This window comes from Pogonomyrmex barbatus, unplaced genomic scaffold (genome assembly GCF_055798465.1).
Source record: "Pogonomyrmex barbatus isolate J1 unplaced genomic scaffold, ASM5579846v1 scaffold5, whole genome shotgun sequence".
NCBI classification, from domain to species: domain Eukaryota; kingdom Metazoa; phylum Arthropoda; class Insecta; order Hymenoptera; family Formicidae; genus Pogonomyrmex; species Pogonomyrmex barbatus.
Genome location: NW_028297149.1, coordinates 11,389,583 through 11,402,866, shown reverse-complemented (window position 1 = coordinate 11,402,866; position 13,284 = coordinate 11,389,583). Strand labels below are relative to the sequence as shown.

Here is a 13,284-nt window from a genome sequence, read left to right as displayed (position 1 = left end):
GTTCCGGGCTGGTTCTTTGGTGCATTTACGTTGCGTGTCGAAGTTTCTCTCCGGACGATCACAGTTCGACGATCTCGCCCTTCCTCTCGGTCTCGGACCGTTTGGCAATTACAAAGGGGGACCGAAATTCCATCCCCTCGCTACCCACGATCTTGGATTCGCTTCTTTTTCTCCGGCGAAACTTTTGAGGTTCGCCGGAATACGAGTCGAGACATCGCGCAAGATTACTTTCTTTGTAAGAGCGAAGTTTGTTTCCCCGCCGATGGCCCGAGCCGATTACAAAAGAGCATCTTTCGAGGGTACGATCTTTGACGGCGCTCTTTCACTACCTTATCCGCGAAATTCATACTTTATATATTGCTCAAGCAGTCGCTCTTTTGTGCCGTGAAATCGGCATATTTGCGAGCGTGCCGGAGAAATCGAGAAAGAAACTAATTGAAAAGATGAGAAATTACCGTAGCCATTGAAAATACGACTCGGTACGCGCTCGTGTAATTTCGCATGGTTTATGAAGCGCATTAAATCTTATTGTGCAACAGATTTATATCGCAAGATATTATTGTTTAGTTTTCCTGCTGCAGCACCAGAAGACTTTTGCGTAAGCCGATAAATATCAGGCGATCAATATCGATATTAATTTCTTAAGATATACTTTTCTTCAAAAAGGAAAAAAAAAAAAAAGTTAAATTTGCATATCGTAAAATATTTTAACATGTTTTCATTAGCGATCCTGTTATATTAGCAACCGCGAGTACCAAATGGAAGCATTATAAAGTTAAGAGAGAGAGGGGGGGGGGGGAAAACCGAGATTGAAAAGACGTATATTATAATTAATGCAAAGGATTAAGAGCGTATTCTCGCGAAAGCTGCTGGCGAGAAGCGTTGAGTAGCGGTTCCGAGAAAAATGTTTTTCCATTGAGATTTTTCCTAGACGGAGGTAACTGCCGTTTTAATTGTGAATAAAAAATGCAGGCCGGAGAGAAAATGAGACGGAAGCGGAGAGGAACGCGATGGAAAGAGAGAAGATGCAAATTCATTAAGGCAAATTACTTTACGCACGGGCTTAAGCGAGACGGGCTTGGTGTAATAAAAGGGTACTCGCTTACCCTTTGTTAACGTCACGGTGCAACTCGTGCGCGAGCTTAAGCGCTCGTCTAATACATTCGTCGGGACACACCCGAGTCATCCTGCCGTTCCTCTGAAAGCGATAATGGATAGCAACAACTTCATAAACTAACGCCTCGAAATGCGGGACAGAAGCGGAACGTAGACTGACATGCGACAAACGGGAATTTTACGCCGCCTACTTGAATGCCAAAACGGGCCTTTTACGCCGGCGATAAGAAAGGTAATTTGCCCCGTGCTAATTACGACACACGCGGGATCGTATCTCTGTACGGTCATCTCTGTTTTTTTCACGATCGCGTATAAACGAAAGATAGCGAGCGCCCCGACGAAAAATTGACAAAAAAAAAAAAAAAGAGGTGGTATCACCGCCGCGTATACTTTCCAATGACGTCGCGATAACGATCTGCTCTTCCCAGAGAGTGTTTCCACGTGTTAGACCCGACGCGGAGTTCACGGACGCGACGCCCCGTTTGTGCGAGATAGCACCTAGGAGGATACGGCCACGGGAAACCGTAGGAATCGTTGCCCGCATCGGCGATTTCCTCGCGCGCCGTTGTATGCGCAACAATAGGCGGAAACGTCGGCAGTTACAAAAGGAGCATCGGGAGAAAAGGGAGAAAGAAGGGAACCCGGCTGGCTGGTCGGTCGCGCCGGTAGCGCGGGGGCGATAAAGAATCGAGCCAAATCAAAGGTCCGTAGAGAGACGTTAAGGCTGCTGTCTCTCCGGCAGATGGTATAGACTGTGAGAGATCGCCCTGAGATAGTTACGGTGCCTGATTAATGCAGGTGGAGATACTCATGGACACGCGCGTGCGCGTGCGCGCCCGTGTGTGTGTGTGTGTGTGTGTGTGTGTGTGTGTGTGTGTGTGTGTGTGTGTGTGTGTGCGCGCGCGCGCGCGCGCGCGCGCGCGCGCGCGTGTATGCATCGGTCGTGAATGCGCCAGGAGCGAGTCGCTTGAGAAAGATGTTGTATCAAGCTTCGTATCGCAAAGCCGATCCATTATCGCGGTGTATTCTGATATTACCCGTCCTACGTCAGATCCATATTGAAACGTGTCAGGTCCACTTGCCGTAATATTTTGCCCGTAACGGTGCTCGATGTAAATTAGACGTTAAAATATAGTCGTTTTATCGCGCTCTATCATTAGCTCGAAAGAACAAGACAGAATCGATCGATGAGTTTTATTCCGAGAAGAGGAAGTTTCAACCGCGATCGATATACACACCATTAAGATCGTAATTAATGATCGAAACGAAATCGGAAATGACGATTAGCGGCCTCTTTTCGAGGCCGAGAAAATAAAAGGAGCGATCAAAGGCAAAGCAAGTGAAATATTCGTATCTTTCGTATTGGAATTTTTTCGAATGTGATCTTCATTTTCGCTCTCTCCAGCTACCTATTGTACATCCGGACGTGAGATTGTTCCGATTGTTCAATCTGATGCATTGAGACCTTGGCAAAAAAGCGTGGGAGGCCCGTGACAGAGCCCGTGAGCGATGTTGCTCGATTACCATAATAATCTCGTGTCGCCGTGTTCGCCGCGTGTTGCGACTCGAGAGGTCGACTGCCGTGAACGAACGCGATGCACTTCGAGATGCAGCGCGAAGTGCCCGAGCACCATGTCGATTTCACTCGACAATCCACGTACTTCTACTTCTACTTCAGACCCTCTACTCCCCCCCCCCCCTTTATTCGAGACGGACGAGCACTCGAGTGCTATTGTCCAGGTAAGTTTGCATTGTGGATGCCACGATACCATCTACACTCGCCGCAGAATGCCGCGGAAGATAAGTCCGCCTTGCTCGTTGCGGAGCCTCGTGGAAATGCGTCTAAGATATCTCGATACAATCGCGCCGTATAATGGCTGTTATTTTAAGCCTTTCATTGAGCCTGCCATAGAGACGTATGAAGACCTTGTTAAAAAAATTAAAAGTGTACATCTCTCTCATTTGATGACTCAATAAAAACGAAATTTTATCGAGTATAATATTTTAGGAAAATGTGCAAAAATCGCGTTAAACGATTTAATGCGTATTAAATCTCTTTGGAGAGATTATGGAATAGAGACAACCTTGTATGTATCTTGTTATTCAAATCGGGATATAAATAGCGAACGGACTGGTTCCGCGATTAACTCAATTATCGATCTCCCATTTCCCGAAGAATCTATGCAACACGTGTAGGGATGGAAGCGACAAGAGATGTCAGCGGTAATCATAAGCTATAGCCGATAAACCCGATACGATTCATATCGTATTCATGTTACGGTGTTAGAGATATGCAAATGATTATTAATTATTAGCGTGTTGATCGTTATGTCGTCGACACGGCGGACCGGATCGGTGAAACCCTATGTCCGGAGTCTCTCCTCAGATCGGTGAAACACGATAAACTTTAATTAGGGAACGTATTAACGCACCGATGGTGCACTGGGTGTATGGCGGCGAGCAGCAGCGGCTGAGTGAGTGGTTAGCAAGCAGGTGCACGGATAATTATACGTTTTCCTCGTATATCGTCGCATGCTACCGGAATAATTAAGCAAAACTGATGAGCGCCCACTCTCCTCTCTCCTCTCTCCGCTCTCACTCCCTTTACATCGTCTTCCGCTATCTACCGGCACGACGTGTCCGGTACTTTCCTAAATTTTTAATTTATTCACGGAGAGAAGCCCGGCACAAAATTAGCCTTATTATTACCCTTAATTTCCCTCTCCTTCCTCCCCCTTTCGAGAAACCGGGCAAAAATTAATCCTACAGACTCGAAGACGCGCGCGGACCCACCGATCGCCGTGAAACGATTTCGATCGGGGGGAGGGGGGGGGGGGATCGATCGATCGGTCGGTCGGAGGGTTCTAGACGTCTCGACCGCAAAGGCAAAGCGCATAACACCCTCTCATTCGGGGTGGACGCACACGCTTCGTTTCGGGCGAACAACGGTTACGTGCCTGGAGCGCGATATTTCTTAATAAGCCGCGATCGTTGGCACGCACGATCGCGATATTTCTTCGGGATCGTTGGCGCGGGCCGAGATACGTGCCGCCGCGCTCTCGCGAATGTACCATAAATATCTAAATAGCGGAAGTAAGAAAAATTACGTATTTACGGCAGCCGTGCCGGCAGAAATAGCGCCGGGACGCTCGATTGTGTTTTGTTCGCGGCGATGTCGTTTCGTGAGAGGTACGATTTTCCGGGACTGTGCTCCACGCCGGGACGTGATTCATCGTCGTTTCTACGAATCTACGAAGCGGACGAGACGGAGGGAAAGAAAGAGAGAATTTCCAGTTGGATCGGGAGAACATTAAGTCGCCAGGAAATGATAGCGACTTGACGAAATGCTACTGCGTTAACATGCGTCACAAAAAAATCTTTTTACAAGTACGGCACTTTTAAGGCACAACAAATAAAAATAATAGTATATATGTATCAACAATTTAGAATTAATATAATCCAACCGTTTTACATATTTTAATATTTTTTTTCCTTATTTAAATGCTGTACCCGCGAAATTATCGATGCGATGTGAAATATTATTGAAACTTGTAACTGTTAGTAACTAACGATATTAAATATAACGGAAATGAAATTCTTAGATACGTATCAAGCCGCGCGCATGCGCGTTGATTAATCGGTAACGCTTAATCGTATACGCCGTTCGCTCGGTCACGAGAAATAATTTCTTCCTCCTAGTCGTCACGAGAAAGAATTACACTTCCTAATCGATTCGAGGAGAAGGTGAGATCGGCACGGCGCGATACATTCTCGGCGAGACGCCTCGCCGTCCGTCGTCTGCACGCACAATGGCGATATTTTATCCCCGGTAGAGTCACGAGCTTCGCGAGGCTGCATTATATACACAGAAAACACGGGCCAATTACGAGCGCACGATAAATAAATAAACGGTGCCTAACTGCCGGCGGCGATTAAGCGTGATTATGCTCACGCTCGTGACGCACGGCTATAACAGGTTGTACTGTGAACTTTCGCCGTCGCGACGCGTCGGAATAACTCTCTCTCTCGACGGCACCGCCGACGTAAAAGGATAAAGCGTAATGAGCGCGTCCCGAATAAGCACGCCACCGCCTGCATAAATGCAACGGCCTGCAACGGCCTCTCTCTCTCTCTCTCTCTCTCTCTCTCTCTGCCTGCTCGGTACGTCACGCTCGCGTATCGAGTCATCGTCGATTGTATTGACTCGTCGCGATGCCAACTCCGGAGATTTCTCTCCCGGTGCCGTGCGATTATTGCGGGAGCATCGCCCGTCGATCACGCTCGCGGAACAAGAACGTAATCGGAACGAGTGGAAACGAGACTTTAATCACTCGACTCTGTCATTCACCTGTAGCTCTCAAAAGTAGAAATCTATGCAGATGTAATCGGAATTGTCAGGCGGCATCGTTTCAGAGATAGAAATCAAGCCAATGTACGAAAGGCTCGGCGGGACTGAAATTTGTACGTCAAAAATGTGTCTTGATCTAACGGTTCTCATTAGCGAGAGGTTTCTTCGATGCAACGATTCAATTTTCTTCATCTCTCCTCCAAACAGAGACAGACTCGTCGACTACGCAATAATTTCAGAGTAAATAATAGGTGATGCGATTCGTAGCGGAAATCGCTCGTATTGACTCGAAAGTCTGATAAAAGCTCAAGGATATTACCGACTGCGTTCCTTCTCTTGCGCGGCGGAATATTAAATATTCAATATTGAATCTTCATTTAACATAACGGAAATATAAAATAATAATTCCATTTGATCAATTTTCTTAGCGTTGATTTCCCTTGGAAATACAATAAAAATTGTAATGAAAAATCTCTCCCGGTTCCGCACTTACCTTGGGGTCGAAGTTGAAGACTTGTTCAGGTCTGAGCGGGCATTCGAGGCCGCATTTGCAGGTTCCCACTGCCGTCAGATATTCCTTTAGTTGGTCCAGCGAACCCAGCGCCGTACTGCTTGGACTGAAATAGAGAAATGGACAGAATTATTCTCTAGCTCTCGCCGCGGCTTAACAACGTGCAAACAAACTATGACGCGTACGCGACGTGAATTGCGCAATGTTTGCCGTGCTTAGCGAACATGTCTTGGTCATTCCTTTTCCTCACGGCACTAACGACTGTGTTTCCATTATTATCAACAATATGTATTGTCTGTGTAAATAACGCAGCGACTTGCAACCGCGCGTCACGTAATTTCTGAAACACACACGCGCCTCTCCTCGCCTCTCTTTCATGTTAATTTGAGGATTTTAGACGAAAGTTGCATTATTATCCGTTATCGCAACAACTCGGCTGGCGCTTATTTATAAAGAATTAAAAATTAAAATTACAAAATCCCTGGTAGTACATGTATATAAAACGTGAAATTGTCCAAAATAATACTGATATAAAGCTATAATCTGCGAAATTTTACAAATTTCAGATTTTAAATGAACCTGATAAATTATAGATTTATTCCACTCTCGCTCTGGACTCCTCAATCGGAAATCCAATGCACTACGATAATTTTACATTTCAATTTAAAGCGTAAATTGCGAGCGTCCGACCGTTGTCGGTGGAATAAATTACAGGTTAAACACTACATAATCAAGGCAGATGCTCGCCAGACATCTGCAAAAATTACCGGGAAGTTCGAAACGCATCAGAGATGCTGCATTGCGATATACATACTTATTAAGTTCCGTAAAAAATACAATGCAAGAAAGATTGCCGGATTTTACGTTTCATATTTCGTTTCTCAAAAAAATCTCTGACAAGAATGATAAATATTCCGCTGTGCATTTAAATGAGTACGACGTGCCCTTTAGCCCTTCAGCGCGCTCTTTTCTTTCCCATTTTTATTAAGAATATAAGTCAAATAAATAGCATGAAAAAATTGAGCGTGTCCAATACGGTTAACGCTTTCTCCGAACTCTGTTATCTCCGGGGTAACCGCGAACTGCCCAATTGAAAGTACATTAAGCGAGAGGTTTATATATACGGGAAAGGTATTCGAGGGTACTGCCGACAAAAAAAAAAGAGATGTTCGAGGATGCTGGTCGCGTAATCGGCTTCGTGATGAAAAGCGATCAAGTCTGAGAGCGTTTCGGGGGAGAAACACGAGATAGGCGTATTATAATTTGGTCGGTCGCCCCTCTGTAAGGGAAGAGGAGGAGGGGGGGATAGGTGGAACGGAAGGGAATGCTTTATTAGCTAAAGATACGGCTTGTCTGCCGGCTATCCCGGACGCCTGGAACGAACCGAACAAGTAAGCCGGGACTCTCTCGTTGGTGGCTCAGGCTAAACCGACAAGGTGAAATGAGGCAGGGGTCGTCGCCTGTATATTGATTACCTGGTGGAGAGACAGAGAGAGAGACGGAGACTTTGTTTCGGGGTACTTTGCAGCTTCCTAAACTAATAACCGCGGGCGGCTCGTCCCCAGCATTATAACCCCGCGGGAAAAGACGAGGGCCTCCCTTTCGTCCGGCGGGAATGCTCGCAGCAATTATTTCTCGTGACAACAAGACAGATTCGTAAACCCACCCTGGCGCTAATTTGTGTTGGATTCGATTTGCTCGCGGAGAAATGCTCTCGCCCCTTCTCCTCTCGCATTTTGCTTACGCAAAAGTTTTGCGAATTATTAAAGTTCATATTTCCATTTAGTCTTATTTAACAAAAATTATTTTGTTTCAGATCTCTCTGTCTCTTTCCATTTAAAAAAAATTTTTTAATCGAGATATCTTTCAAATATCAAAGAAAAGTAATAAAATCAATGGTCGATCAGTTAATCGTTAATCAGTTTAAAAAATTCAACAATTGTACAATTTTTACTGCGAAAGTATTTTCTCATCCAAAGACGGTAAAACGGGGTATCTCGATAACGGTATGATTTCCACCGTGAAATCCGCTTTCCAACGCGCCGCGTTTACGTACGACCATCGCGACCGCATAAAGGGCGCAATCCGGAACAGAGTTCACAACAACAACTACCAAAGGAATGAACTCCCAACGAGTCGAGCAGATTTGGGGAGGGCCACCCGGGTGGCTAACCGGTGTGCTCCATCTCGTAAATAATTCGGTAACGCCTTGGCAAAAGCCATTTTCCGTACACGGAGCGCCCGCGGCGGCAGCGCCGCGGAACGGCGACCGAATCTGAATGTACAGTCGCGCAATACCATAAATAAGGGCAGAGAGAGAGAGAGACTTCCTCCCGTTTCCACCGTTCGCGCGAAGTGCGTTGGAACGTGTTGCCGGTAACAGGGAAGAGAGACACCGAGTTACGCCGGATGAATTATGTCCGCCGGCATGGCTGGCTAAGCCGCTTGTCCCTGTAAGGTACGGCATGGCCGCACCACCGCCACCGTTGCCACCCGCGAAACTGGTGTCAGCTTTTCCACCACCACCACCACCACCACCACCACCACCACCATCACCCCTTTTTCCGGCCCTTTTCGCCGTCCGCCACCACGAAATCGCGTAATTATTCTTGTTTTCGAGGACGGCCAGCACCTGGTGCGACGGCGGGACTCTGTTCGGAAACACGATAAGTCCGCCGTGCCGGAGGACATCGCTCTTTCTCCAATTGTCTGTCGTAGCGGGCACACGGGAATACCCGGAACCGCAACGAAAATTATATAATAAAGCGCACGCCCGAATTATACGAATTTATGACACGCCCGAGGATAACGACCCCTCTTCTATTATGGAAATATTACGGGAACACGAGGGGCGTGGACGAATGGCAAAACGAAAGTAATATCTGACAATTTAATTGAGTTAATTAACAAGCTGTTCCCGTCCGTTTCGGACCATTGCTCATTCTGCCAACGGGAAGCGGTGTTGCGGCGACGCGCGCAACCCGTTGCGAGGGAGGTAAATCAGCCCCGAGAGTAAGTAGACTCGTTTACAGGGACGCGGCAATTGCCACCGGCTAAAGAGGCGCGTTATTACCTGAAATATCATTGGCGGGGACCAAGATCGCATCCAAAGACAAATGCGCGATTACGAGGGTAGCTTTCCGGAGGACTGTCGCACGCACGACTGAAGCGCGCAATCATCATTCTTCAGGTAAACTGACGACTTTGTTGCGTAACGAAATTAATTTCTTAATTAGGGAGAAACGTCTCCCCGACGACGTTGACGTACGATTTGCGATCAATCTTAAAAAATATCTTTTATCGCTACCTGAAAATTTCACTCAATCTGATTATTATATCGAGAATCTTTAATGTTGATATATAAAAAAAAAATGACGTTTGGCAAACTTCTTCTTTCAAATGGATACTGATCAGTTTATAAATAAATTGCTAATATCGCCTCTGTTTCGTTTCAATTATCCCTGTCATTTCATTTTTATATTAATATAATAATTAACTTTTTCCCTTCACGTTCTTGGATTTACAACATTGTATCCGCGATATAATGACATGATTTGACTGCATAACTACAACGGTCAGATTCCCACAACCCCCAACATCGCGACTACGTTTCTCGAAGCTGAAAATGATGTTGGCGCCTGGACTGTACTTATCTACGATCTATGATCGCTCGCTTACCTTTCGCGTGAGCATTACAATCGCCCACAGTAACCTGCACGCACACTCGATTGTGTCCACCCGTTAGATACGCGCAGTCACGTACCAATTTCAACGTTTGATCGTGGGAATTGCAAAAGTAATCTTTTATTTATCGTATATCGCGTCTGTCATCTGCATTGTCCGCGTGGAAACAACAGATCAGATTCTCCCGGGGATATCATCGCGAAATTAAACGTATAAAAATACTTTCTGCAGCTATACATATATAAAAAAAGCACGCAGTAATGTACAAAAGTATCAGCGTCGTTCGTGACGTAAACTAATAGAAATCCTCAAACCCCGCAAGGATCGATTATGTAACGCTTCGCGAGTATTTGTAAAACAAACTTACGGCTATACACCATCTCGCGTTAATCTCGTATAATCGCGTCACGTACAAACATTCGATATCGCAAACATTAATTATTATCGAGATTTTAACGCGTTTCACGGTCCGCGTTTGCGTCATTAAACGCACAAGGGGACGCATCGCGCCGGAATGAGAGAGCGTGCACGTACACGTGTGTGTGTGTGTGTGTGTGTGTGTGTGTAAAAGAGGAAAAGGGCGGGAGGGAGAAGAGATCGTGTTGAAAATGCTGCAGCGACTCGATGCAATTATAATTCACGTTAACAATGCAGCTATGTTCCGCGCGATTCAATCCGCCGTGCTGCTATTATCGGCGAGCTCGCAGTTACCGCAATTGCGTATCGTCCGCGCGCGGCGGATAAGCGTGACGCCGTAATAGGAAATTCGCGAAACGCCCGAAATTGTTAATCCGCCGTGCGCTTTAAACGAAGGTCACTGCAGTAAATCGTCGGAGCCGCCGCCTCCCGGTAACAATAACCGCCGCGCGTCGCCGCGCGATAGAGAGTGACTGAAACGCCAATTGGAATTGGCTCCTGTAATTCGCGCCCGTTCCGGCGGATGGCTCGGCCCGATAATTACCGATCGGGGATAAATTTATGACAGCAATAATTTACGCGGAAACTGCGGCCGACTGGCTCGATAAAGAGCGATTAACTATAAAATGAAACTGCCGCCATTGGACGCGCGCGCCGCGGCATTCGTCCGACGTTACCTCGTTGCCAGGGTTGAACGCGAGTGCGTGCGCGTGTGCGTGTGCGTGCGTGCGTGCGTGCGTGCATCATGTCACGCATCATCGGATATGCAATCAAAATTTAAACCGTCCGCACGCGCGACGCTCCGACTCGTCTGATAACGACGTAATATCGCACGCGAAAAAAATTGCGTCATTTCGACGACGCTCGGATATCTAAATATTTCGTCAGCGACAAAGTGAAGCATTGTCCGTTGTAGATCTCGTATTGATCTCAATACTGAGAATCGTTGCGTAATGTAAGAATTTGATAAGCCATTTGTGTCGCGCTGGGACAACGTTTCAAAGCCGTAGACCGAGCGCTGCTCGTTCTCGATAATCGCATCGAGAGAAGCGACTGCGAATTATCGCGTGAATAATGAACCGCCGCACAGAGCACGCGTGATGTATCGTAATGGCGCGGGAAAAGCGCAACGTTAATATTAATCGCGAAAAGTCGAAGCGAGAGAGAAAGAGAGGAGAGAGAGAGAGAGAGAGAGAGAGAGAGAGAGAGATGATTTAAATTAATTCGCGACCGTCGGTTTTCATCATGCATACTTACAACACGTTAAAGTGAATAATTGCATTCCCAGTCGCTTTATCGGCGGCTTTGTGAAGCAATTAATCGGCGTGCTCGCCGTTTTCGACCGAATCGCGCGACTACGCTATCAAAATCAATAACCGATCCGCAACCCGCCGGCGTTCCGCGCGCTACACGCGCCCTCGCGGAAATCAATATTCAATTCGCAAGATCGTCGCCCGAGCGATGTTTCGCGTTGCTGCGCCTCGTCAAAATCGATAATCGATCTCGCAACATCGCAGGTCCGGCAGATTCGGCAGCAGCGTTTTGCTTCCCATGCGAAATCGCAAATGCAGATCGCGACAATGTTGTAAGCCCGATCGATCGCGACGTTCATTAGATTCCACCGAAATGCGATACACTACGACGCGTAATGGCACGCTACGGCCTAAATAATTATAGGATATTAAACGACACGCTTTGATGACATTAAGGTAACGTCGACATCGCCTCCCACGCGGATAACAAAAACGGCGGGGATTTTGGCGTGTCGAGTATAATGCGATAAATATTCCAAATATTAAATCTTGGCTCAATTATTCAAAGCTTATCGCGTCGACTATGATAATGGTTTTGTAATAGTTTCACATAAATCTTGAATCAGAAAATCACTACGTTACATAACATTATTTTTGTATGAACACGATTATTTCTGTATTACGCGATAATACCGTAAAATACCGTTTCAAAAATATATAAGTTTCGTTATTATCTTTAATGTTATTAATGTATAACAAAGATATTGTAAACGCAATGTTTCACAACTGCTCTGTGTTTAACGTAATAAAAAAAAAAAAAAAAAAAAAAAACTTCAATTTTAAATTATACCAATTTTATTGATATTACGTGAAAGTAAATTTAATTTAAATTATTCTATAAATTTCATGTTATTACGACTCTCACATTAATCAAATTCCATCCTAGTGTCAATTTAAGATATGTAAAAAAATATTGGTGGAGAATTAAAAAGTAAAGTATCCTAACAGATTAACGTAGATAAATGTTTCTCAAAGATTAAAAGATCGCAAACCTCTCATCAGGATCGCATTACTTTAACATGATCTCTTCGCATCATTCGATTAGTCATCAGTATTATTAACCGCGTCGTTATATCTATCATCGCATCCTCGAATTGTTTATCAATGATCTATTTGTCTCGGTGTACCTTACACCTCGAAAAATGATCTCTATCCGCGGGCGAGAGACGGCGATACGATATTATCGGAAAGAACGTACGCCGAGAGCCTTCGGTACATAGCTGGGGGAGCGAATAATTTTCGACCACGAAAAGTGAAACGTTAACGGCGTCCGATCACGAATCGCTTGTTTCCTCCGGGTGTTTTGCACTTTTCTGCATGCGAGTGAACCGGACGAAGCGGAATCCGAGAGAGAGAGACGGGAAATTGAGAAGGGCGAGCGGGGGGGGGGGGAAGGAGAGAGCGGAACGCCGAACGAGGAGGGTCGAAAGTCTCGAGGTCGGAGACGAGAGAAGGAGGGAAGAAGCGTTTCGCGAGTCGGGAGATCGGGCGCAGATTGCAGTCATTTGCCGGCATAAATTGCACGACCGGATAATCGTCCCGCGCGCAGAAACGAAAGCGGTCGCGGGCACGGGCGCGTCGGAATCGCCGCGAATCGGTCGAAATTCCGTGGTTCCGGGGAGAAGAAAGAGGGGAAAGAGGGAGGAAGGGAGGGAGAGAGGGAGAGCGAGCGAGCCCCTGCGAGCGGCGCAAATTATTGCTTTCACCGAGTTGTAACACACGAACGAGCACTTTCCGCTGTTGGGAGAGCGCGTGCACTTCTCTCTCCGCACTTTTGTGCCCGCGGTCGATGCCGAAGATGATTGTCCGAAACCGCTATTTGTTCAAAACGAATGACCGCCGCGCGTTTCTATCGCGCCTTTCGCGATAAACGAGTTTATTTTATATACGTAGCT

At 46.3% G+C, this 13,284-nt stretch overlaps 1 protein-coding gene across 6 annotated transcripts in view; it reads right to left on the bottom strand.

Annotated features, from left to right (window-relative positions):
- The window catches only part of LOC105431558 (uncharacterized), a 206,345-nt gene that overhangs the window by 66,364 nt on the left and 126,697 nt on the right, over positions 1-13,284 (bottom strand). For all 6 annotated transcript variants that reach the window (XM_089081944.1, XM_089081945.1, XM_089081949.1 and 3 more), the window contains one exon: positions 5,958-6,081. In XM_089081944.1, coding sequence (XP_088938070.1) covers positions 5,958-6,081 — 124 coding nt within the window. The remainder of the gene's footprint in view (positions 1-5,957; positions 6,082-13,284) is intronic.